Raw genomic sequence first — 27,454 nt, forward strand, 5'->3', positions numbered from 1 at the left:
GCTGCTCTGCAAAGCTTGAGTTATTGAAGGTGTCTGAAGTGCTTGACTGTTGGTGTCCAAATCCTGACTACTCTTATGGTGTGGCATTATCAGATTTTAATTGTATGTGGATGTGATCAGTTAATGAAAGGCAAGGTGCTGCCATGGAGATGTGTGTCTCAAGAACTGGCGGGATGATTCACTAGAGGTCACTTTTTGCTCAATAACGAACCATTCTCTTTATCTTCGTACTGGGTGATAGTGGAGTGCTGGTAGTACAGTATTTCATGAGGGTACAAAGCAGTGTTCAATTTGGAAGAGGATGAAATTCAAGACCGGTAATTTCTAATCATCCCAAGTAGATTTGACAAAGCAAGAGAATTTGTTTCAATGTCATAAATATTTAATCCCAGTGTGTGCTAGGGCTCCAGGTCCTGGACAGCAAATGGACATTTTTACTTAACCAATGTTGGTTTGCTTTTTGCATCCTTTAATGTCCTTGCTTGTTCTGCAGATTTGTAGACCTTGTGGTTAGTTTGAGAGAAAAGTCTCTAGATACATGCTTAGTGAGACGTTATTTTGATTTCATATCCTTTTTTATCATTCCTGAGGGGGTCCTTCTTTTTTGTGGTATATGTTTCAAACACGGAAATACGATGTTCTCTGTGCCACTTAGTGAATGAATGACGTTTGTAAGTGTGAATATAATTGTTTGGGAACTTTAAAATTATCTCCAATAAACTATAGCTTTTTCCCCTGGCTACTGGTTGTGCAACTTTAACAAAAATAAGATGCCAAGTGTGTTATAAGGGAACTAAAGGGGAGGTAGAGGATAACATAGTGCAAATTACATGGCAGCACAGAGACCACTAACTTACTGCCAGTCCAAATTGGTACAAACTTACAGCATCTCTGAGAGATGCCCCTACGGCTGCTTTAGCAGCATGCCAGGCCCAAAATAATTAATCCCACTTTTGAGCAGATAATCGCTTCGTGTTTGGAGTAACACTGGCAAAAGTGAACTGTGTGTGGCTTCAGAGCTAGAACAGAGATCAGACTTCTAGCTTGAACATCTCTCTCCTTTCTACTAGAATCGCTATAGACACACCCTTGAATTTGTGTAGGTGAATATACCTCTTGCAAATCACTTCTGAATTTGATTTTCTGCATCTGTTGAGTTTCTCAGCAGACTTTCCTAAGACTGTAACAAAACCAAAGACAAACCACAACAGCAAGTTCACTCAGGACATCCCACTGGTTCTGTTTAGGCGACTGGATGGTTAATTAGCTGTGAAATTACTACCACCAAACAGGTTATTGAATTTATTACAAAGTTGCAGGTTTTTGATCCCTTCAGCTGGCTTTAATATGTGTGTCTGTTTCTTTGCATACACGGTGCAGCATCACGAAGAGTATCTGATTTCATTAAAATTTTAAAGAGACTAACAGATGTAATAATTATTCTGTGTGGATCTGAGCCTACTGCCCTTAATCATCTAAAACATAATACTTTGCTTCATAACCAGGCCTAGACCAATTTAAAACTTACGAAGTAAATTGCTATTCAATAGTAATTTGCTACAATCCAGTTCTATAAAAGCAAATGTGGAATGTTGTTGTGCTGGTTCATTATGTTGAAAGTATATTGCGTTATAATTTTTAATAGGAGTTTCAGCGTAGTATACTCCAAATGGTTTCTTTAACACCTTGGGAGACAGCTAAATCAGTGGTCTCACTTGCCTGTTGAGGGGCTAGCCACTGCCCACATATTTTTCTTGGTAGCTAAAGCTAAAGTTAAATTTTTGAGGACTTCAATAGTAGTAGAAGCCTCAGCACATTACCTCTGCAACTTACGCAGTTTGAACGAGCTCCAAGGTTTCCGACAGGTGAGAAGGAGACAAACTTCTCCTGGGTTACTAACCCACTTTTTGTTCTTTCATGTTAACTGGCTGTTCGTTCCTGGGAATACAGATTGTGCCGCTTCTCCTTTACCTCATCCAATGTCAAATCCCCCAAGAAGCCCTGCCAGCGCAGAAGGGAGTGAGCCATATGGGGCAGGCTGCAATCGTTCCTTCAGGTCTGGATTTATTCCACTCTGAACAGATGGACAATGGCTGACATCCACTAATGGTTCTCGATAGGTTTCTTCTGCTGCTCATCTCTGTCTTCTTTTTCTCTTCAGCCAGAACACAGACCTTCCTGGAAATTGTCTCTTAACTCCTCCTGACTAGATGGGAAATGATACCTCTGATTTCACAATAACCAGAAAATGCAGAGGGTTTAATTCCACCCTGCTTCTTGTGTTTTTAACACTTGTATGAAGGGGGTGAGATCAATAAGAAAACCCTTAGTCACTTAATACAGGTAACATCAGAGGAGAGAGGGGTTTTGTGTTTATTGGTTTGAAGGGAATTTATTCTTCCATTCATTCAGCACACTGCAATCTTTTTCACTTTTGTATGGCTGGTATTTCCAGCACAGAGCTAGTATAGTCATTCCGTTTTGAGAAGGGAGCAATGCACATTTGGCATTTCAAAAATGACTGTGAATGTTTGACACAGCTGAACTTCTTGTTCATTAAGTGGAACTTTAATCTACAGCTTTGATTCCTCAGCAAACCTTCTTTTTAACAGTAGATGAAGGTCCTCTTTTATTTCATGCTTGTGATGACCACCGTTTCTTAAAGATAAAGTGTTTCCCTTTTGCCAATTATTCTTTTTTTCCATTTCCCCCTCAGAACCTGCTGAAAATGTTTCTCCAAAATGGCTTTCTCTTCCACATCAACCAGAAAGCATTAACTTCTACAGCAGGGAGTTTCACACAGAGGAAGTTACACATAAAAAAAAAAAAGCAGCTGTAATTAAAATATGCTATTGCAAAATGAAAACAGACTGATCTCTACATGTGTGTGTGTGTTATCAGCAAATGCTTCTGAGGATCTAGGTGAAAGAATTAAGGAAATATGTAAATCCAAGCAAAGTTTTCTTTCCAGATTTTAAGTACATTGAATTGACTTATTTTGATTACACACTTCAAAGATCTATTTTTAGGATAAAGTTTAAATGTTGGGCCTGCTTTATCCGACCATTCTTTTCTTCTGACATAAATCCCTTTTAGGCTTTCCTAATAGCATCAGCAAGATTTACTGTTGACAGAAGTCAAGAAATTCTATTGAAACGTAATCTTACATTTTGATTAAAAAATGCATAAAGGTTTTAAAATGATGGATTTTAAAAACTGTTACAATGAACGACGCATGTTTGATAGTGAAGGGAAAACATGCACGAGATAGCTAGCACACACAGCTGTGACAAACTAAAGAAAATCTGTAAGTACACCATTTCAGTGTCTACGTGTAGGATTATTGTCAAACCTCATTATTTGCTTTAGAGACCAGTCCGCGTGTATCTTGGCTTGTTGCTTAGACGATACAACACTAAAACTTCCTCTTCCAGTATCTTCAAAGTCACATCTGCTAAAGATATCTGCACACTAATGTATCTAATTTGTGAAAGCTCAAGGTCATGCCCTTATGATTAGACATTCCGAGGGGACTAAAACTTGTACTTAAATTATACATATGGCTGTACACTTAAAACAATGTATTTACTCTTCAGCACATGTGCGCCTCTAGCTGACTCATAAGAAGCCAAGAAACAGTTTGGGGGCTTCGAAAAACGCCGTAATTCTTAGTGCACAGCTTAGAAAGACACTCAGCCGTGTAACATTATTGTTAAAGAAATACAAAATAGTTGCAGTGACAGCAGTGCCAAAATGTGATAAGAGGATGGGGATTGTTACGTTTTGTGGAAGATTTACATACATTGTAGCTGTTCGAGCCTTGGTTTAAAAGATGTGAACATGACTAAGTGGTGACCCAGAGGTGAGCTGAAGAAAATAGGAAGTAAAACAGATGGGAGCAGTGGAAGGATTGACTGGAGTCAGCTGTTCTGCTCCTGAATTTTCTCATGTCCCGTCTGAAACGAGGCCACTGAAAGCCATGTAGGGAGGAGGACTGAAGTCTGGTGAAGGCAAGCTTGATTTTCTTAAACAGAAACAGCATTGCATTGTGTTCCGAGGGGAAACTTCCATCACTCTTGAGTTATTTCCTTTTCTTTTCCATCCTGAGAGTCTTCATAGTTTATCTTCCAGAGCAGGTGCCTTTGGCAGCTGATAGAGAGCAGGGTGGAGAGAGCTTTAGCCTGGGGAGATGGGGTCAGATAGCCTCTCTCATTCAGTAGGTGCCAATCAGCTTTCTTCTGTTGAAGGTAACACGGTTGTTCCAGTTACAGTCAGCTGATGATCCAGCCCTTGATCATGATATGAGCCCATATTTCCCAGGAAATATGAGTTTGTGATGTGTGTGTGTGTGCACGTGTGTGCAGGCAAGGAATTAAGTCCAGCATTACCTACAGTATGCATGTTTCTTTTGTCTGCACATAATGAGAAAGGAAAAAGAGCAAGCATATGAATCCCTTCATGAAGTAGCGTAGAGAATAACAAACTGCAGTATTAATAACCTCCTGTTATTGAATACTCCATCTGTTCATCATGCCAACTTATCCTCACTTAGAGCACTCCCCTTGTCATAATATTTTGTACCACACTCCCCTCCCTCCTCGAAGCAGCAGTTCCAGTTTAGAACTAAACATTTGCCCAGACATGTAACCCCACCAAGGAAATGGTCTTGTTGCCTGTATCTGTTTATTTTTTTCCCATTAAAAAAATGCAACTGAACTCTAGTTTAAGTTCTGAATTTTCATTTTCTGCTATCAATGTTTCCCAGAAATGCTTCCATATCCATATTGTTGTTCACAGACACCGCACGTGCGTTTTACGCTTGTTCTACCCCTCATACTTGTTCCTGCTGATACTTTACCACATGGCAACTGAAGAAGTGCAAAACAAACACCCAACCCAACCACGATTTTCTTCTTACAGCTTTGATATGTATATATTTTTATATTTGCTAACATCTATAAATGGCAATAAAGTGGTTAACCACTTTAAAGTGATTAAATCAAATTTGTTTATTTATACAAACCCCACATGAGTCGCTTGGCTAGATGCTGCCCTAATGATGCACAGTGAGAATCTAGAGAAACTATGTTGTTTGAGGGATGTCTGAGACGTCTACAGTAAGCTACAAAATGCCTTCCTGTGAATACAGGAGGAATATAAAGAAAATCAGAGGCTGCATCAACTTGTCCTGAGAGTTACTTCCTGATCCTGCTGGATAACCTGAAGAATGATGGGGAAAATTTAAGTTATTAGGGAGCTGCAGCCAAGTTGCTAAAGGCTGCCTATAAGCTAAAATCCCCTACTTGTGTTTTGAATGGATTCCTGAAATCCACACAACTTGGAGGCTGAAATCACCCTTCATAACCTTTGAGTTCAAATATTCCCCTCTCAGAAAAAAAACCAAACCAAACCAAACCAAAAAATCCCCACAAAGAAACCCCCCAAAACAAAAAAACCCAAACAAAACTCCACAGGAAAATCTACAGTCTATGCAGAAATTCAGAAGGGGTGATCTGCTCCTAGTACCAGGTATGTCACTTAGCAAAGTGAATTAATTACTAATGACTGCTGCCCAGGAGTCCCTGTATTCATTTGTATTTGCCACCTGTGATATACTCATCACCATGGGTATTCTAAGTATTGCAGCCTAATCTTGCAGAATCAAAAAAAAGCTCTAAAAATAGTGTCTTCCCCCTCCCTTTCCATACGTTAGTTTAGGAAAATCACCCCTAGCCCAGAGTTTGGTGTTGCAGCCAGAATGGACTCTCAGATCATCCTGCAAAACAGGATTGAGAATGTGTGAGAGGAGGTACTGAAACACAGCACAGGGAGATTGGCATGGAGTAAGGCGGTGGCGTGGAAGGAGGTAGCGGAGGCATGGATGGACAAATGTGCATTGAGGCACAGACAGAAGACAAGGTGCAGACAGACAAACGCTGAGGCACAGACAGATGGAAGCCAAAGTGCAGATAGGCACGCATACGTTGAGGTATGGATGGATGGAAGCCGTGGTACAGACAAGACAGATGTATGTTGAGGCATGGATGGACATATGCTGAAGTGTGGTTAGGCAGATACACATTGAGGTGCAGACAGACAGACGTATGTCAAGGCACAGATGGATGTACACTGAGGTAGGAACAGACAAATGTATGTTGAGTTGTGGATGGATGTGTAAGTTGAGGTACAGACGTATGTGTACTGAGGTGTGGACAAATGTACTTTGAGGCATGGATGGACAGACACATGTTGAAGTGTGTACAGACAGATGTACACATGGACAACGGACGTATGTCGAGGCTGGGAGGGACAGACACACTCTGAACTGGTTCCTCCTCAACAAGGGCCCCCAGACTCTCCTGGGGCAGCGGATGCTGCACCTCGTCCTGGCTCAGTGGTCACTTTCCCTCGCCTCCAAAGTGGGAAGAGCTTTGCTGCTTCCCTCCACTGAGGAGAACCTGGCCCTTACTTACTGCTGATATAGCAATCATATCTTAATATTAGTGCTAATATCCTAACAGTAGTGCTAATATCTTAATATTAGCCTTCATACCTTAATATAAGTGCTAATATCTTAATATTAGTGCTTATACCTTAATATTAGTGCTACTATCTTACTTTTAGCAGTCATACGTGAATATTAGTGCTCATACCTTAATCTTAGCGCTCATATCTTAATATGAGCGCTAATATCTTAATATTTGGGCTAATATCTCAATATTAGCACTCATACCTTAATATGTTTTATCTTAGTATTAGTGCTATCTTACTATTAGCAATCATATCCTGATTTTAGCACTCGTATCTTCATATGAGCACTTGTGTATGAATATTCATGGTTATATCTTAATATTAGTGCTCATATCTTAATATTAGTGCTAGTATCTTTAATATTCGTGCTAATGTCTTAATATTAGCACTCATACCTTCATATTAGCAGTCACATCTTAATATTTGCACTAATATCTTAACATTAGCGCTCACATCTTAATATTAGCGCTAGTATCTTTAATATTCGTGCTAATACATTAATATTTGCGCTAGTATCTTTAATATTTGTGCTAATGCCTTAATATTTGCGCTAATACCTTAATATTCATGCTCATACCTTAATATTAGCAGTCATATCTTAATATTTGTGCTAATCTTAATATTAGCGCTCATATCTTTGTATTAGCAGTCATATCTTAACATTTGCGCTAATATTAGCGCTCATATCTTAATATTAGTGCTAGTATCTTTAATAATCGTGCTAATACCTTAATATTTGCGCTCACACCTTAATATTTGTGCTAATATCTTAACTTAAGGGCTCATATCTTTAAGATAAGGAGAGTCTGGTCCCGTCGCAGAGGGGGGTGCCGGTGCGCAGCCTTTGGGGTTGTTTGCGGCGAAACCGCGTTTTATTTCAGCGAAAAATAAAAAAAAAACAAAAAACGAAATCAAGAAACGGGGATTTCTCTCTCCGCGCGCTCGTCCGTGGTGGAAGGAGCTCCCGGCCAGCGCCTTCTGCGAGGAGGAGAGGAGGAGGAGGGTGGCTGTGCAGGAGGCGTGAAAGCTCCCCCGGGGCTGGAAGCGGAGCTCCCGCCGCCCCGCGGGGCCGAGCAGGGCAGGGGCCCGCGGCCATGGCGGCGCCGCCCTCCTCGTCCGGGCGGGGCCGCTGTCAGCTGACCCGGCCGCGCGGGCGCCGCCACGACTTTGGTTCTCGTCCGCCGCCCGCCCCGGCTCCTGGGGTTGCGGGGTGGATGGCGGGGACCCCCGCGTGGTGGCACAATAGGGGATGGGGGGTGGGGTGGGGTGGGGGGGGAGCGCTTGGTTTTGACCCAGATCTCAGGGGTTTTGACCCAGATCTCAGGGGTTTGACCCAAATCTCAGTCTCGGCTCCACGGCGGGCAGCGCAGAGATAAAATAGTGGAGCACATGCTCTATGAGACAGGCTGAGAGGGTTAGAGCTGTTCAGACTGGACAAGAGAAGGTTCCAGGGATTGCTTAGAGCAGCTTCCAGTGCTGAAAAGGGCTCCAGGAAAGATGGGGAGGAGCTCTTCATCATAGAGTGCAGGGATAAAGTCATAAAATCATAGAATCATAGAGTAGTTAGTGTTGGAAGGGACCTTAAAGGTCATCTAGTTCCAACCCCCCTGCCATGGGCAGAGACATCTCCCACCAGACCAGGCTGCTCAAAGCTCCATCTAACCTAGTCTTGAAAACCTCCAGGGATGAGGCATCCACCACTTCCCTGGGCAACCTGTTCTGGTGCCTCACCACTCTTATGGTGAAGAAATTCTTCCTAATGTCTACTTTAAATCTGTTTCTCCCCAGTTTATACCCATTCCCCCTAGTCCTGTCACTACAAGGGGGAATGGTTTTCAGTGATAAGAAGAAAGATTGACATGAGACGTTAAGGAGAAATGTTTTCTTGAGAGGGTGGCAAGACCCTGGCACAGGTTGCCCAGAAAAGTCACGGGTGCCCCATCCCTGCAGGTGCTCAAGGTCGGGATGAATGAGGCTTTAGGCAACCTGATCCAGTGGGACACGTCCCTGCCCATGGCAGGGAGGTGGAACTGGAAGATCTTTAAGGCCCCTTCCAACCCAAACCATTCAATGATTCTGTTCCTTGCCCTGGTTGGTGGGAGCAAGCATTCTCTTGCAATGGAATGTTAGGGTGTGAAGACATGGCCTCTCTTCTCCTGTGGCCCCAGCAGCTGTGTCTGAGGATGAGCCCCACTCTGGGGTGGTGTTCTGTTACTTCCTTATGTTCTCTCACAGAATGGTGCGAGTAGCCTAAATATGGTATAAATTGTGATTATTTTGGTGCTGCTGGGCAGCGTCATGGCAGCAGAATTGGCCTTTTTTTTTGTACTGTGGGGGTTTCCCCAGGGAGCAGACCCTGAGGATTGCAATGTGAGTGGTGGGAATGAGCCTCATGGAATGAGACACCCATGGTGCTGGGACAGGGGTAATGAAACGAGAGCAGGCTGCCATTAACACAGTGGTACTTTGCAGTTAGAGGGTGGAGAGGGTCCAGCCATGCCTGCCTAGTGCTTCAGACTGGATGGGAAAATGCAGGGATTTTGCCAGTATGGGGAAGAACATTAGTGTTGGACTGATTTGCTGTTGCCTGTTCCTCTAACCACATCTCTGTTGGCAGTGGTGCCAACCCCAGCCCCGCTCCTGCCTGCTGGGATCACCAGGATAGTTCCAGGGCATAGGGGCTCTGAGAAGAGGTCACTTCACTTAAACATATGAGGAGCAGAGTGTTCTGTGGTTTGTTTTGAGTTTTGTTGGGTTTGGGTTTTTTATGTTTTTTTTTTATTATTATTCTTGATTTATAAGGGGAAAAGTCTGAGCTGAATCACAAGAGATAATAAAATGTAAGATCATAGAATCATAGGATGCCAGGTTGGAAGGGACCTCAGTGATCATCTGGTCATACGGTTTAAATGAGATGGCCCAGAACCCTGTTGAGCTGACCCTTAAAAGTGTTCAGAGTAGAGGAATCTAGCACTTCCTGGGGAGGTTATTCTGATGTTGAACTGTTCTCATGGTGAAAAATTTTCTTCTTAAGTCCAATCTGAATCTTTTCAGGAGCAACTTATACCAAAGACCCTTTGTCTTTTCTGTGTGACACCTTGAACCACAGGAGGTTCAAAAAAGGCCAAGTGCTGAGTCCTGCACTTGGGACACAACAACCCCGTGCAGCGCTACAGGCTTGGGGAAAAGCAGCTAGAAAGCTGCCTGGCAAAGAAGGACCTGGGGGTGTTTAAGGGATGGGTGGACGAGGTGGTCAGGGACATGGTTTAGTATTTGATAGGAATGGTTGGACTCGATAGGTCTTTTCCAACCTGGTGATTCTATGATTCTATGAGCCAGCAGTGGCCAAGAAGGCCAATGGCATCTTGGCTTGTATCAGAGACGTTGTGGCCAGAAGGACCAGGGAAGTGATTCTGCCCCTGTACTCAGCACTGGTGAGGCTGCACCTTGACTCCTGTGTTCAGTTTTGGGCTCCTCACTACAAGGACATTGAGGGGCTGGAGCGTGTCTAGAGAAGGGGAACAGAGCTGGTGAGGGGGCTGGAGAACAAGTGCTATGAGGAGTGGCTGAGGGAACTGGGGTTGTTTAGCCAGGAGAAAAGGAGGCTGAGGGGAGACCTTGTCACTGTCTACAATTGTCTGAAAGGAGGTTGTAGAGAGGGGGGTGTTGGTCTCCTCTCCCAAGTGACAGGTGATAGGATGAGAGGGAATGTCCTCAAGCTGCGTTGGGGAGGTTCAGATTAGATATTATGAAAAACTTCTTCATGGAAAGGGTTCTCAGGTACTGGCAGAGCTGTGCAACCAGAGGTGGTTGCGTCCGCATCCCTGGAGATGTTTAAAAGACGGGTAGATGAGGTGCTTAGGGATCTAGTTTAGTAGTGGACAGGTATGGTTGGACTTGATGCTCTCAAAGGCCTTTTTCAACTGAGCGATCCGTGGAATCATAGAATAGTTTGGGTTGGAAGGGACCTTAAAGATCATCCAGTTCTAACCCCCCTGCCAGGGGCAGGGACATGTCCCACTGGATCAGGCTGCCCAAAGCTCCATCCAACCTGGCCTTGAACACCTCCAGGGATGGGGCAGCCACAGCTTCCCTGGGCAACCTGGGCCAGGGCCTCACCACTCTCATCGTGAAGAAATTCTTCCTCATGTCTAGTCTAAATCTGCCCCTCTCCAGTTTATACCCATTGCCCCAGTCCTATCACTACAGGCCTTTGTGAACAGCCCCTCACTCGTTCTGAAACCACTCGGGAGGTTTCTTTTCCACAAACCAAAGAAGCGCCCGCCGCGCTCTCTCTCTCCCCTCGCTGCGTCCCGAGAACCAAGCGATGGAGCCGGGGCGCGGAAGCCCCGCCTGCGGCGGCGGCGGGGGCGGGGGCGGCGGCGCGCGTGCGCGTGCGCGCGGCGGGGGCGCGCGCGGCGGCGGCGCCTCAGTCCCAGGGGCGCCGGCGGAGCGGCCGCCATATGCGGCGGCGGCTGGGGCGGCTCTTGGCGGCCGGGCCGCGGCGGAGCGGCGGAGCCTTCCCCTCCCCGGAGGCCTCCTCCCTCTCCTCCTCCTCCTCTTCTTCCTCCTCCTCCTCCTCCTCCCCACGGCGGGCGCGGACGTAGCGCTTCAATGGGAAGCTCTCACTTACTCAACAAGGGCTTGCCTCTAGGTAACTCTCTGTCCGTCTGTCTGTCTGTCTCTCTCTGTGTGTCTCTCTGTCCGTCTGTCTGTCTCTGCGTCTCTCGACGTGCCTGTGCGCGTTGCGATCGCCCCCTGCGCTTTGTGTGTGCTTCCCACCCCCTCCGAGCATGCTTGAGCGAAAGAAATGACACAAAAATAAGAATTAAAAGCGAGGAGGAGCAGTCAGGAGGCTGAGGGTGCAATTTATCCCTGAATAAACAAGTGAAAACGGTGCCTCACTGCGCCTAGGGGGTGAATTTGAGGTGTCCCGTGTGTTTCCCCTTCGGTCCTGGTGCCCCCGCTTGGAATTGCAGAGCGAGGCTGGTGAAGTGCCGAGGGGGGAGAAAGCTCTGCTGATATTGCAATAAACAGGAAGTTTAAAAGCGGCGTTTTATAGCTCTAAAAAGTGCTCAGGGCCTGGCTGCTGAAATGATTTTGCTGAATCTGCCGTGCGGGTTCAGTATCTGAGAGGTAAGGCTCTTCCCTGTAAACTTGAAATTCTCTTTTTCTTTCTTTCCTTTTCCTTTTTTCTCCCTTTTAAAAAAAACAAACAACCACAAAACCAAACGTGGTAGCAAATGCATTTATGGTTCGCTGTTAGTTTTTAAGGTGACATGAATAATATGCATGGGGTGATGTTGCAGAACTGCCTGGCGTAAATTATCAAATTATCATGTTAATTCAGAGGAGATTTCTTTTTTTCATTTTTTTTCCCTCTCCCCCCCCCAGAAATAACGAGGCAGAACGTTGATTCTGTTTATAAACACTATCATTTTGTAAGCAAATGATACGAAAAGAAGGCTACAGAGCAGATAATGAGCCTGTTTACTGTCTAGATATTCTGCTGTGCTGCTTTGTTTCCCTCTAAAAATTAAATTCAAAAGTCAAGGTTTCACTTATAGTAATGATCTGGACAGAATAATGGTACAAAACACTGTTATAAGTGGTGGTTTTCAAAATTTCACTCGTTATAACTTAACTTAAACAATTTAATGTCGCCTTGTATTTTAATAACTGTTGTCCTTATCAGGAAGAATGTTTGCTTTTAGGCTGGAGCAGCTGAACATAATCACCCCTTTAGCCTTGTTGAAAATAATAAGGCCTAATAAACTGAAGTGAATATGTGCTTTTTTCTCCAGTGAATTAAAATAAACTATTGTATTTGCGGTGTACATATGTGTTTCAAGTGCATCATACCATTCCTTCTCCTGGGTCTTAGATGTAAATATTCGTACTTAGTATTGGAGCCCCTTGGCAAGGAGCCTGATACCCTTATTAAAATATTTCAAATCTCGCCATTGTATCCCACTAAGAAGGGAACAAGAAAATACTACGGAAAATAATATCTATATTTAAATAATTTGAGTCAGAACTCCATTGAGCAACACTTTCAAAATCTATATCCTTTGTAAATAATAATTGTTAAAAAGCTCACTCTGAAGTAGGCTATGCTAGTAAAAAGATAATTGTCCAGCGCATCTCTTTGTTCTGTGTTCTTATCTGTTTTATCTATTTTTAGCTGTGCGTTGGTGAAGCACACATGTAAAATTAGCAGCCCGAGCTGCTAACTTTAATATATTTATATCGTTGCTCTTTATTAACCCCCAGAGGCAGCAAGATTCCAATATTGAAATCCCTTAACGTTTGACCGATAATGTCCTCTTTGGTTTACTACTATGTCAACTATCTGAGAGAAAGCTAGTAACAAAATATGTTGTCCACTTGCAACAAACAACTGCTTGCCCTCCACCTACCACGGTTTTCCAGTCTGACAAGAAATAGGGATTTATGAGGTGGCTGCAATTCATAAACTGAAGAGAGAAGTTGCAAGGTTTAAACTATTCCTTTGGTTTTGTTATTGTTAATGTAAAATACTAGTTGGGATGCAAATGGAGTTTCTCTGTGTTTCTTTAATGGCATCAAGGGCATGAATTGGTGCAGTCCGTGTTCTCTGTCTTCTGTAAATTGCTCCCCCCCCCGCATCCCAGTGCAGATCCAGTATTTCTCTTATCAAGGGATGTGTTATGTCATAGTGAATTGGCAAATAAAATAGTAGTAATCCTGACGATTGCTGTAGTCACGCTCAGTCAAAGAGTTTAGTCAATGAAACCATGATTTTGAAATGAAACTGCTACAGTCACCTTTGTAAATTTTTCAGTTCAGTGTTGTCTTGTGTGGTTAAAGGGAAGCTGGAACATGCTGCTTTTGAGCACACGGTATACTGCATGTAGAAGCCTCATCATCATAAATATTGCCTGCGCTATGACACTTTATCATAATGAGGAGCTCCTGATAGTGTGACAAAACAAATTACAAGTGCCCTTACATTTGTCAGTTTGGTTTGCTCTTAACTTGTTCTCCTGTATCTTAAAGATAAATAGCATTTGACTTTTGTTAAAAATGCCTGATGCTTCAATGTAGTGATCTCTCTGTTTCTATTTTATTTACCATGTAAACGGAGCTGTCGTGGTACTTGGCTAGAAATGCAGTGGGAGACATTAGGACTGGGCTGGGTACAGTGATCTGTTACCGTATGGATACGGTAGCGCACTTGCCAACATTTTGAAACATCAAGTGAATCCCTGATTTATGCAGATTGGTGGCTAAGCTGGGTAGTCCTTTTACAGGAATACCATAAGAATGGAAAAGAAAAAGAAATGCTTACTTTACTAGAAAATGGTTTGAACAGTGACAAATATATGGAAAAGCACAGATTCAAATGTCTTCTAAGTAAAGGTGCTGAAAAGCAACATGATCTTTAATTTGCTTACAGGAAATATAACACTTGTAACCATGCAGATATTTTGGACTACAATTGCTTGTTGCTATTTTGTCTTTCCTTACCTGTGATGAATTTGTAATGACTGTGTACTCTGCATCTGATCTGGAGAGGCTGGCTGCTTTTGTGTTAGAGACCTGCCTTTAAGAGCAATACTTAGGTTTCTGCCTCCCAGGCCAGCTGGGAACATTGATGAGGTGATACTCTCCAGCATGTGTCAAGCTTTCAAATCCCATGGCAGTTGGCAGTGTAGCAGCATAGCAGCCTCATCTGAGGCTCCCTAACCTTCTGGCCCCATAATTATTTATTTAGTGAGAGAGCAGAGATGGAGTTACACGTTTAGGACGTGTCCTAAAATTTAAGGTGAGGATAAAAGTTGTAGTACATGGCCCTTTAGCCTTAGTTCCTTTGCTACACGTGCTTTCTCACTCCCAGGCGGTGTAGCAGCAGATTTACAGTTTGGGAAGACAGAAGTTCCCAGCTGTGTTTTTGGGTTGTTTTCTCTTCTACTGCCTTCAGAGCAAAAATGATGATTCATTTTAATCTATGTATTGATCAGAAAGAGATAGCAAACATTCATTGCAGATAAATCTAAAATTAACGTTTCCTGCTGAAACATAACCCTTTGCTCCCTTGCCAATATTCTTCCGTGCAGCAGCATTTCCAGTTGTGATGGGCATTTTAGAATCTCTGAGTTGTGATTACGATAGGATCTTTTCCAAGGCACAGAAAAGCTCAGCCCGTTCTCCCAAATGATTCATGTGCTCAGAAGTGTTTTGGGACTCTGGCAGCATCAAAACGTTGGCTGGTTGAAACTAATATACAATCTTATGTGATGGTTTTGTGGGGAGGGGGAAGCCATGCATGTGTCTTAGGCTGTTTATGGTGTGGAAAAGGGTGCTGTGAGTCCCTGGATTGGATGGTTTTAGGTGCTTGTGGAGCCCTATCCTTTGATGCTCAGCTTTGGTTGAAATTAGTGAAATTTTGATGGTTGAAATTAGTAAAAGCTTTAGCAACATTCAGCGCTTCTAACAGAGGGAAAAACACTAATGAAATAATAATTTACAAAAAAGCTCACAAGGTAAAATTAAAAAGAAACTTCTCGTGAAAAATACCTATGTATTAGCTGAATAGGTTAATTATTTTTGATGTGCAAAACATAACATGTTTGTTTGCTACAGCAGAGCAAGAATTTAATTTTTGAGGGAGACAATTATAAATTAACTTGTCTCTTCTATGAAATATTTTTGCATTTCATCTCAAACATATCATGTTTCCTGTATTATTATCATTTACTGATTATCTAGCTTGTGTCTAATCAACATAATTAAAAATTGACATAGTTGAAAGGAAAAAAAAAATCAAACAAAATATCGCTTATGCTATGATATTTTTCATGTTGGTATTTATTTTGGACAGCCGTTGCTCATCTCTGCATTTTCCTTTTTTATTATACCTCCTTTTTTCAAGGATCTTTTGGAGCAGCTTCCTTGCCATGTACCTGCCAGTGTAGTCAGCCAGAAGGGTTTCTCTACATAATGTAAAGTGGAAAAAGCTGGCCTTGGGGCTGGGGACAATTGTTCAGAGTTATTGTAGAGTTGAGGGGTTCTTTTTTTAATAGAAAGCTCTTTACTTCTGTTACCAGGACTTTGTAGCTCCAATGTTAAAACATGAGGTAATGTGATTATGTAATTTTTCTTTGTGTTAGGTATTTTAAGGCATATTTTGATAGTTCTATTTACAGGTCAGTGGATGTCCTTTATCCATGCCCAAACCACTTTCAGCGAGTTGTGTCACCACCGGCAAAGTTACATAAGTCTGCAATGAAAGTAGTTCACGCTTTCTGACTCTGTATGTATGCCAGAACTCACCATGTTTCCCCTCCTTTCCTTTTAGCCTTTTTAGGGGAGTTCTGATGCTAACTCACAGGGAAAGGAAGGAAGCAGGGAAGTGTTTCTTACTTAACTTCAGTCACAATTCTAAATCCCTGCATGCAGGCCAGATTTCTCAGTGTTGGATGTGTGCTAGCAGTCTTCCTGAACAGCCCCAATATTTTTTTGATAGATTCTGTTTTCTGCTGTTGTACATGGACACACCCTGTGATAAAAGGGGCAAGAGGTCTGTCCCAGCGGGATGTGCTGGATGCTTTGCCATTAGTTCTCACGCTACCATGAGGAACGTGACAAAAAATTTAACTGTTTTGCTGCCTTTTGCCACCTTCTGTGACGTGATCTTCAGAAACTAGAAATGTCTATAGTTGGGAAACCATGCTGGGCAGCCCAGTGTTTTGCATGTTTACTGAAATGTGTCTGGTCTTGTGCCAAAGGGCTGTAGGCCCTCATCCACATTGGACAGTCAGAGCAGAGTCTAAACACAGGTAAAGCACGTAGTGTTTTAGGAAAGCTGAGTTCAGGGGGCAGCAAGAAAGTGGTCCTGATTTGTTTTACTTATGTTGGAGCCTTGAAAAGCCAGACTGGGTGATGTTGTTGCTGCTGCTGTGTGTGGGATTGTCCCCCTCTCCCACCCTCCAAACATGATCAGTAGTAATTAGCCCATGCCTGCCTTGTGATGGCAGCAGGAACAGCAAGTCCAACTCTCCGAGGCTGCCCCATATGCATTCCCATCAAACTGTATTCCTTTCCTATGGCAGGTGCATACACTGTGTACCATAAAGCCCTGCACCTGGCCTAGCAGAGGAATGACCAGTGTGCTGTCCTGCATTGTGCTCGGTCAGTGCACTGGGGAGTCAGAACTTGGAAGAAAGCCAAGAGAGGAGCAGCACTGCGGAGTATTTTCGTCATCTTTTGCTATACATACGTTTTTTCACTCTGCAGAATGTCATTGTAGCCTCTGGGTGAGTCAGAAGTTGGGAGAATGAGCCAGAAAGGAGCTCTACTAAGATGCGTGCTCTCCAGTCAGATTGGGCTGATCCACAGGAGGATTTGCAGGAAGGGAGTGCTGCCCCAGGCAGCTGTTAGTCATACGTACAGTCATCGTCAATGAGAGGTGCTGCTAGGGGTTGACAGACACTAATGTCTTTGCCATTGGTGCAAATCCCAGTATCTTGAACTTCTAATTGCAGAATTTCTGTTGGCTTCTGTGTTTTTTTTTTACCTGAATATGAATTTCTCAGAAATAGTCCTCTATTTTAAGCCAAACTGTCAAAAATTACTGTTGCTTCTTGCATGTTTGCAGCATGGTACTCTCAATCCCATAAAGAAAATGTATGGCTTAGTAGAAACAGTGTTGTGGAACACTTCATCACAATTCCCAGATGAGTCAAATTTCATTAGATGGTTGCAGCCAGTTTGTCTCTCGCCGAGTACGAAGCTGTAGCCTTTGCAGAGTCATGGAGGATGAAAGTGTTTACAGAGATAACCACAAGCCAATCTCCAAACTCTTAAACTGATATTTAAATATTTTTTTCCTCTTTAATGTGTTGTAGTAGATATGTTAAATTGTTTAATTTACAACCAGATAATAAGCGTTTTAACATTTGTGGTCTACCAGCCGTCTTAATGCATGTCTAGTGCTTCACTGAATAGTATTGGTATGTATCACAACCTTTCTCATGTTGTTGACTTTCCCGCTTATATAATCAGTGTTACTGAGAAGTGATCTTCAGTAATTCAGAATTGTATGTGTACATTCCCATGCTGACTGCAGCTGCCTAGCTAAGTCTTTATTGATCTTAATATACCATTTCTCGATTAAGAAAGGTCATTAAGATACTGACCAAAGCCACTGCAGCATTTTGGGTTATATTTTACATCCTCACCAAATTCTCTCCTCTGCTACAAGTCTGCCTCTGCTAGTTGTGCTCCTTTCCTAAACTGCCTTGTGCTGGGATTAGTCTTTAATTTCTGCTACCAGTTTTTTGTGTGGAAAGCCTTGTTCACTTTGATTTACTTGCATTAGCTTTGAGGATTTTTGAAGATAAAAAAAGTGCAGTATCAATTTTCCAGTAGCTCTATAAACCAGTTACTTGCACTTAGAGGACTTAAGACCTTCACCATCAGTCAAAGTTTGTAGCTAATCCTGTAGTCTCTTTATTCCTTGGTTCTGTCAAACTTGTATTGTTTTTTTCAGCTCCTGCAAGACTGTCAAAGCCTATTTGCACTGTGTTGAATTTGCAGGTAGTTCTCAATGTGGAACTTTTTCTTATTATCACAAAACTAAAGCAGCTTCCTACATCTACTTTGGTTGAGATTCGTGGTCAGTAGTTTAGCCACCAAAGTGCTACTTTTTTGTGAGCATTGAACTCTGCACAGCCAGACAGCAGACTTATTTCTTATTTTTACAAGCAAAAGCAACGTCTAAGAAAATAACCTTTTATCTGCGTGGAGCTGGATGTAGTTTAGCCATGCCAGTCTAGATAAAAAGAATGTCTTGCATTTTTTAAAAGCTTGTGGGAGGAGACTCACAATAGAGGCCCCATTGTACTGTTAGTACTGTGAGCATACAGGAAATCACAAATTAGTTATGATGAGAGTATTGCAGCGGAGTTTTAAGTTTACTTAATTCCCATAGTATTATATGGTTCTAAAAGGGTTTCACAATACATGGCCTTTTGAGTTTGATTGCGTATGTTGTTTCTATTTGGCAGTCCTCTGTTCACGGCTTCTCTTACCATGTCTTTGTTCAAAAGGTTTCATGCTTTGAATTTTGGAATCCAGATGACTTTCCTTCTTACTGTAAATACAGAGGCATACAATTACACTTGGTATTTATCTCATGACCACCCTGCAGCCATCTAAAATTTAAATCTAGCATTATATATTCAGCAGAGAGGACAATCTCCTTAAAGCAAGCAATAAAAAAAGGATTTGGGGTAAGAATTGGGAGAACAGTAAGCTGCAGGCGCAACTTCTTCTTTCCTAGGAGATTTTGGAGGGTATTGGGCAATTCAGTTTCCAGCTGATATTGGGGGAAATTGGAGCGGGCTTAGAAATCCATAGGATCTTGGATGCGTTCTACATACTAAGCCTGAGTCATTACAGGATAATCTTTTTGTTAGAATTTTTCCCAAAGATTGGTCTCTCTCAGTACCCGCAGTTAAGGAACAAGTTCTGTTACTCAGTTGAAAGAACTGTGACTCTCCAAAATCATGACTCTTATTTCCTTAGTCCTGTGAATAAAGAAGGTACAAAACAGTGTATTACATTGAGTTGATAATTTAGAACATAAAGTTACTGTGTGTATTAGTTTTGCTCTTGTATTTGTAACTTCGCTGGCATCTTCCCCCAGAACTTGTTTTTAAGTCTTTTTAGTATTTTTTTTGTTAGCGATATGTCTGAGCTTTGTGGCTTTGTTTAAAAAAAAAATTAAAGAAACTGTTAAGAAATACATAAACAGAAAATATTTTCTTACCCACAGAGAGTCAAAGGAGGGGGAAAAAAAAAGCCACTCAAGAGAATGAAAATAAAGTTTAGGGGTTTTGACTGTCCTGGGGATACTATCTTACAGAAATGATGAATTTTTCAAAGTGCAGTTTATACAATTCTAGCAGCTATTGAAATGCCCTAAAGATTTATTGGCAGGAGGGGATTTTTTTTGTGTAGGGGAAAAAAAGATTTCAGAAATCATCCAGTTCTCTTTCAGATTTTCAAAGAGAATTAATAAAAATAAGGTTTCATTTTAAAAGACTAATTTCAAAACCAACATTAAACAGCGAATATTTTTATAAATAGTAAATAACCTCATCTGTTGTATCTAAGATTTCTTTGGTCACAGAAGTGCATAGTGAATGAAGCAGTCCATGCATAAGCCATATGGCACCTGGGAACCTACTCACGTTTAATTAAATACAATTTTAAATTGAGTTAGTTAAGCTAGTACAAGCCTGCTTGAAATCTTGTTTGAGTGTAAACTAGGCGTATTTCACATTTGCATTAAGATATTTAGGAATCAGCAAAACTGAATCAAAACATGGTACTTTGCAATGACTTTATATTGGGCATTTGTGTCCTGGTTTACAAACGTACTTGTGTGTAAATCCAACTTCTTGTGTGGGATGCATAGATCTCTATAAAAGGAACATTGCTGTACCGCTTATGCTGGGAAATTTATTTCCTACATGAGAACTGAATCACCTTCTTGAAGTTGTCTTTTTTTTTTTTTTTTTTTTTTTTTTTTTTTTTTTTTTTACATTTGGTCATGCTAGAGGTTTCTCATTACTCAGAGTCTTAGTTACGTGAAGTGCAGGACAGCTGACTTTCAGGGTAAATTTGCTCTAATTATTGGCATCGGTATGGGAAGAGAAAGGCGAGCAGAGACAGCAGTGCTTGTAAATGCCCTGAGTGGCAGTGGAATGGCCTGTGTGGTCTTTGTGGTGGCCTTAGAATAGAATCATAGAATAACCAGGTTGGAAGAGACCCACCAGATCATCGAGTCCAACCATTCCTATCAAACAATAAACCATGCCCCTTAGCACCTCATCCACCCGTGCTTTAAACACCTCCAGGGAAGGTGAATCAACCACCTCCCCGGGCAGCCTGTTCCAGTGCCCAATGACCCTTTCTGTGAAAATTTTTTTCCTAATGTCCAGCCTAAACCTCCCCTGGTGGAGCTTGAGGCCATTCCCTCTTGTCCTGTCCCTTGTCACTTGGGAGAAGAGACCATCACCCTCTTCTCTACAACCTCCTTTCAGGTAGTTGTAGAGAGCAATGAGGTCTCCCCTTCTTCGGGCTAAACACCCCCAGGTCTCTCAGCCGTTCCTCATAAGGCCTGTTCTCCAGTCCCTTCACCAGCTTCGTTGCTCTTCTCTGGACTCGCTCCAGAGCCTCAACATCCTTCTTGTGGTGAGGGGCCCAGAACTGAACACCTTCTCACACCTGTGAGTAGCTTCAGGAGATAATTCCCTTAATTTTTCTGTGCCCAGTCCCACTGGTAGTGATGGTGAAGTTACCTGGGATCTGTTGGAAATGGAACCAAAGTAGCGTAGGGTTCTTTTGCTAATGGTACTCTGAGGAAGTGCTTGGTGGACATTTGCGTATTTTTTATCACATGGAAATGTTTTCAATTGTGAACTGTATTAAGGTAAATGCACTTAATAAAAATGAAGCCTGTGGCTTGACTGAACACAGTGCCGTACAAAACATTCTGCTGTGATTGAAGAACAAGCTTTTTTCAAATTAAAGATGTACTTTCTACCATTAAAGCTCTTCCTCAAAAAACCCCCCTCCTGTATATTTGAATCAGGAAGTTGTTTTTCACCAATTAGCTTGGTGGGACATGCATGCAAACAAACCAGTAAAACACTGGTAAGTGGATGAGGCTGTGGGTCTGTGTGCTGAAATGTGAGGATGTTATGTGATTGCTGAGTACTCTTCCGCTTGCTGAGATATGAGGGCTTGGACCACAGACATGATTGTGAACTATTTTTACTTAACAGTTGAACTTTGGAAGAGAAGAAATAAGGGATAATTTCTTTCAGTTTGAGTTTGCATGTTGTGTGACCACTAAAAACTTCAAGATGACTGTTAAGCAAAGACAGCTACTTGAAGTGCTGGATTGAAAAGAACCAGAAAAATGCCTTATGTTTATAACAGAAAGGGGATTTCTGTTCATTTTTCTGGGGGTCTTCTCCAGTCCATGTATTTGCTGTCTTGCTCTCTTCCATGTTGCAGTTTCTGTTGTGGGGCCCATTCAGATATTAAAGAGTATAGTGAGAAGCATTTCTCTCTGGTTAGTTGTATGACAGAATGCAAGCCTCAAACGGCATCCAGGCCAGCATCACAGCATTGGGTGGCATTGCTGAAATTCAGGATGGCACTTTTTTTTAGTTCCTACTTGCATTGTCCAGTAAGTGCTCTTACGGACACTGCAGGCATGTCCGCTATTCTAGAAATGCGCTGGCTTTCTCGAAAGTTGTCATGGTTTATGAAATATGATACTGGCTGTTTGGTTTGGATGCAAGACCCATTCATTCTTTCTTTTGCTGGGTAGTTGCTCATCTTATTATGCTCATTTTATATGGATTTAGTTCAAGGCCTGTCTTAGCTTATACATAACTTGGAATAATTGAAAAATGTGAAAAATGTAGAGTATTTTTCAGTTGGCTAAAATGCGAAAAGGGTGTTTTTTCCTGCTGGCATCTGGAAGTCAGCCAGGTGAAAGTTAACATTCCCACAATACCTTTTCAGTGGGATAATGGGCAAGTTCAGGGCAGCATTCTTTCTTTCATTTATATAAACAGAATGTGCTGGCCAAGGCTGTGGGAGAAGTACTGCTGAACATGAAATTGTTGCTGTTTGCCCTTGCAGTTGTTGCTCTGTTTACAATGTTTGGGTTTTTTTTTTAAAAAATATTTCATTATTGTTCTCCTGTTTATATTTAAATAGCATGGTGTCTTCTACTCTGTTTCCATTTAGGATCCTGCCCATAGCAGTGCCATATGAAAAATCAATGTGCTGTATGGATGATTTCATACACCACAGTGAAATGATGTAGCTAGTACAAAACTAGCTTTTAGAAGCTTTCAAAAAGTAGAAAGGTATTTGTACAACAGTAGAAGAGTCTCTTTGACAATAGATGAAAAGAGGTGAAGGTCTGAGAAGCTGAACTGACCTTTCATCTTACTTAGCTTTGCCAGCCTGGTCCTTCAAAAACATAGCAGGAACAAATTGTCAGGGAGGTGTGGAGCTGGGGGTGTGGGTATCGTCTGCTCTGTGGCTGGCTGACAGCTTTCCGTTGCCACAGCTGTTTTGAGTAGGGGTAATTTTTGTAATATTAAAGATTGATAGGAATTTATTAAAATAATTTTCCATGTCAGAATACTGTCAGAGTTGCTGTGCAGTTTATGTACTGCAGAGGTTATTGCTAAATGCATAACTTTGCATATAGAGTTTTGATGATTAGGAATATTTGGCGTGTCTCATGCATTTGTAGATCTTTTTATATGGCTTTATTTAGGCTCCCAAACAGGAATTTAGTGTCCACTGCCCTGAAGTCATAGTTTATACATGAACTCTGTGGAAATTGTAGCCTCTCCACCCAGATGAATTATATTATTAATTTTCAGCCTCTACAAAAACTACGGTAATGGTGTCTCAGTTGGCTGTGACCAACCTTGAGTATAGGCTGGGGAAAGGTAGTCAGAAACACAGAGAATTTCAGAGGTGTGAAATGTTTAATCTGCAGTTTCCGTTAGCTGTGATATAAACAGTTTTCTTATTAAAAAAACATAATAGTGACCTAACAGTTTTTCTCGTTAGGTCTTTTCTACCAGATTTTCTTTTCTTCCCCCCCCATTTAAATGGCAATTGTTTTCCTAGAAAATGTGTGCGTTTTTATTATCAGTACTTAAGAGGGCAGCAAGCAACTGTCACATTGAAAAATTGAGTTCTCAATGAATTCTGAATTGACAGAGGAAGAAAGTCTGGTGAAACATTTAATCTTTTACACTGTCTAGATAGGTTGAGATCTGGCCATAGAATTATTCTGTTTCATCCAATGGTGTCACTTGAGGTCCTTACACAGACTGAAGCTACTAAATGAACCTAAAAATAATTTTATGTAAACTTTGCATTTTTCCCTCCGGTGTGTAGGCCCATTGTCACGTAATCTGTATGCTCACACAAGTGTGAAATCAGTAGGATGGGCAGAAGTGCTTGTAATTTTTTGTTCTCTATTCACACTAAATGCAGCAAAACAGTAAAATTCAAACACACTGAAAAGCATTAATGGTGGGATTTCCAAGATTTCCAACTTGAAGAATTTTTCATCCATTTTAAGCCCCTGATGCCCTTTAATGTTTTCAGGAATGGAATAGGAAGAAAGGCACTGTTGCTTACTTGATAAAATAAAGACATATTAAGAATCAGAAATTTATTTTTCAGTCTTCAGTTTGTATTCATTTAGAACGCAGATTTTATGGACCTTTCAGTTGGAGGTTCTTTATTTCTCTGAGTTTTAATGAACAAATACTTGAACTGCTGGTTTCCTTGCATGTAAATGTCAGTAACTTGAAACCAATTATATTTAGATCTGTAAGATTCTTTTCTGTTCAGTATTTCTGAACTTAATTACTTAAAATAAGTCTGTTTTATCCACTTAGAAGTGCTTATATGTGTGGACATATGCGTGATTTTGTGTATGAACTGTTTGTAGGTGCAGAAAATGGTAGCATCTTTTTATCAGTTGAGAAGCTGAAGTCGCTCATACATGTACAAAATTTTAGTTATATCAGGTATGTTTGTGCACATTGTCATATGAGCTACTTTTGTGCAGATACATAGCCACTCATTCCTAATGCGCTTGGTTTTTTACTAATACTCATGTAACCTAGTGCCTTAATCTGCAAACAGCTCCACTGGCTGATTGCAGAACAGCAGTATTGCTCAGTCTGAATAAGGAGCAAAGGGAGACCTTCCTGGATAAAGACAAAAAATAAAATCCTAATGAAAGGTGTGCACTGAATAATAACCTGTGCTTTCATGTCTTCCAACTGTGAAACCTCCATGAGAATTGCTGCTATTGTAGGAGTGTTCCCTCCTTGATAGAGGTGTTCTGTATCCTGTTTTTCTTGTTGACTAGAGAATCCTAGCTTTAAGAAGTATTGTAATGATGAAGTGCCAGTAGTGCTACACCATTCACATCTTAAATTGCATCCTGTGTTGTGTTCTTTGCTATTCTTATAAAATAGTTGGGCATGGTCAGGATCTTGATTTCCAGTGCTATTTTCTTTTTATTTTCTTGTTTTGTAGATTATTTTTTTTTTGTTGAATTAAATATATTTCTGTGATCAGTTGGCATGGAAACATGGCTGCTTTATAGGCCATTTGCTTTTAGCATTAATTTGCAGGTACTTGTTTTCAAAAGTGAAAATGGAAACCATTTTTGTTCTTTATCGTTCTCCATCATTAATACTTGTGTGCTTTTCTATGCAACGTAAATTATCTTTCCTTCTGTCTTAGAGGGGAAAATGTACTCTTATTTTTTTTCCCCCTTAAAAAAACCCCGAAACTCTGCTGCATCGTGTATACTGTACTAAGAAGGCAGTATTTCATTTAATTATTTTTGTACATGTAGCTCGACAGAATAGGTGAAACAATGGCCAACACCAGATTGTGGTTTAAGCCCAGAAACCATGATACTTTTCAATAATCCAATGTTGCAACACTAATTTTTTTATTATTATTATATTTATTGATGTTACTCTTTTTATTTGAAGAGTGCTCTGTTTTCTTGTAGGAGCTTTTTGAATTTCACTTAAAAAAGGTTAGAGGTTTCCTTTGAGTACTGCCAAAAGTAGAGGAATACTTGAACTGATACTTTATTTAGTGGAGTTTGCAGTTTCTGAAATGCCTCAATGCTGGCAAAAGTGAACTTGTAGAATTTTTTACAATTACAGCAACTGTATTCATGATGACACGATTGTATGCTGCAGCGACTACTGATTGGAGAAAAGCAAATAGCACTATAATGTCTTCATTATGAAGAATAGTTAGACTATTAGTGTTTGTTCACATTTATACAGATCTGTAACTTTATCTGAATGCATACTATTTTAAGTATAGATAATTAAGACCTGCTGTAAGCAGGTGCAGACTGGCTAACTTTCAGTGCAGTTGTTTTCATGTTCTTTAGAATGAGATTTGATCTCATTCTAATTCCTAATAGTTACAGATCATTGTCTAAAGAGCTTTATACAGATTGGATATCTGGAATAAACATAAGATTTGAATTTGTTTACTTTGGCTTATACTTTTCTGTTCTATTCCAGGCTTCAAACACTTTTATTTCACGGCCTATTGCATAGGGAGCATGCAAACCAAACAAATTCAGTCAATACAGCCTGTAACTCCATTTTTCATAGTTAATAAAGAATAAGATCATCAGGCCTAGTTGGCTGCTCTGCTTGTTCTTTATTCCCTAAGCTAAAGTACATACAGTTCAATTTTAAAAGCATAAGTCTATGCAGGATTTAACAAATTCCAATGAAAGAACCACAGATCTGCAGATTAGGAATACATTGTTCATGCCACTAGTGTTATGTTATGAATTTCATGGTATTACTCAGCAGCCATATGGCTCTATTTTCTCTGGATGGTTAAAAAAAAATTGGAAAACTAAACAAGCAGGACCCTATAGGTGCAACCCCACATTTTCACATTTACTGTTCTGCTTAAATAACTTCCGCAGAAAAAGTTTGCTTCTAACCAAACCTTTCTACCAAAACTGTTCAGAGCTTTCTTGTAGTTACTTGCAAGTAGCTTTCTCAGAGGTTAAGGAAGTGCTTAATACAGAAGATGAAGGTGTTCAGTCTTGCTTTCAGCAGTTTACATATCAGATTTTTTTACTAAGTGTGACACAGCTGTGAAAAGAAGTTAGGCTGTGTTGCTTCCTGTGTGACAGTATCTCGTATGCTCAGAATGAGACCATTTCTCCCCTCTACTCCCCCACTACCTTTCCCCTCCATTCTCTCATAAACAAATGGGTCTGTTAACAGAGAATAATGAAAAATAAATGGCTCACACCGTTTTATCATCTTGGCGTATTTGTCAGAGTAACTGGAGACAAGATGCACTTCTGTGGCTGTTGTAAATGTTGGGTTGTTTTCTTCCCCATCCTTCTCCATACTCCCTAATGGTGCTCCTGGTCCAGGAAGGACAGTAGTGAGAGCCAGTCTGGGGGGGAAAAAGCCCATTGCTAACTGACTTCATCCCTGTACTGAATTGTAACTTTTCCAGCTTGGATTGATCTCTTCTTTCGTGTTTTCTCTGGAACTAAATTTTCAGTAATCAGGGTAGCCTCTCTCTACATATTTTTAATTATTTAACCAGATTATTATCTGTGGTTGCTGTCCTGCAGCACTCGAAACTTGTTATTGCTGACTGATGGTAAATGTAAGTTCATGCAGCACTTGTCAGTTGCATTGCTTTGAAGAAGCTGGAGAACTGGGCCTATGTGGATGGGGGACTTGGGGTGCTCATTGATGAGAAGCACCATGTGAGCCGGCAATACATGCTTGCAGCCCAGAAGGCCAACTGCATCCTGGGCCACATCAAGAGATGTCTTATGCGGAGCAGCTGAGGGAACTGGGGTTGTTGAGCCTTGAGAAGAGGAGGCTGAGGGGAGACCTTGTTGCTCTCTACAACTGCCTGAAAGGAACTTGTAGAGAGAAGGGTTCTGGCCTCTTCTCCCAGGTGTCAGGAGACAGGACAAGAGGTAATGGCCTCAAGCTCCACCAGGGTAGGTTCAGGCTTGACATCAGAAAAAGTAATTTTCACAGAAAGGGTCATTGGGCAGTGGAACAGGCTGCCCAGGGAGATGGTTGAGTCACCTTCCCTGGAGGCATTTAAAAGATAGGTGGATGAGGTGCTGAGGGTATGATTTAGTGATTGATAGGAGTGGTTGGACTTGATGATCCTGGAGGTCTTTTCCAACCTAGCGATTCTGTGAAGAGAAGTGTGGCCAGCAGGTCGAGGGAGGCAATTCTCCCCCTCTCCTCCTTCTTTTAAGTCCTGCTTAGGTTGA

General features: G+C 41.5%; 1 protein-coding gene across 8 annotated transcripts in view; it reads left to right on the top strand.

The window, feature by feature from the left end:
- Positions 1-27,454, top strand: part of CTBP1 (C-terminal binding protein 1) — a 249,605-nt gene that overhangs the window by 173,465 nt on the left and 48,686 nt on the right. The window contains exon 1 of one of the 8 annotated variants that reach the window (XM_069856490.1): positions 10,947-11,185. The exons of 4 other annotated variants lie outside the window; for them this stretch is intronic. Coding sequence is in view for 1 of the 4 variants with exons in the window: in XM_069856489.1 (XP_069712590.1) it covers positions 11,146-11,185 (40 nt within the window). In the remaining 3 variants the exon portion in view is untranslated. Of the gene's footprint in view, positions 1-10,946; positions 11,186-27,454 lie in introns of those variants that run through there. 3 more of the 8 variants (XM_069856489.1, XM_069856493.1, XM_069856492.1) reach the window with 3 other exon arrangements.

Source organism: Phaenicophaeus curvirostris, chromosome 4, assembly GCF_032191515.1.
Source record: "Phaenicophaeus curvirostris isolate KB17595 chromosome 4, BPBGC_Pcur_1.0, whole genome shotgun sequence".
NCBI lineage: Eukaryota > Metazoa > Chordata > Aves > Cuculiformes > Cuculidae > Phaenicophaeus > Phaenicophaeus curvirostris.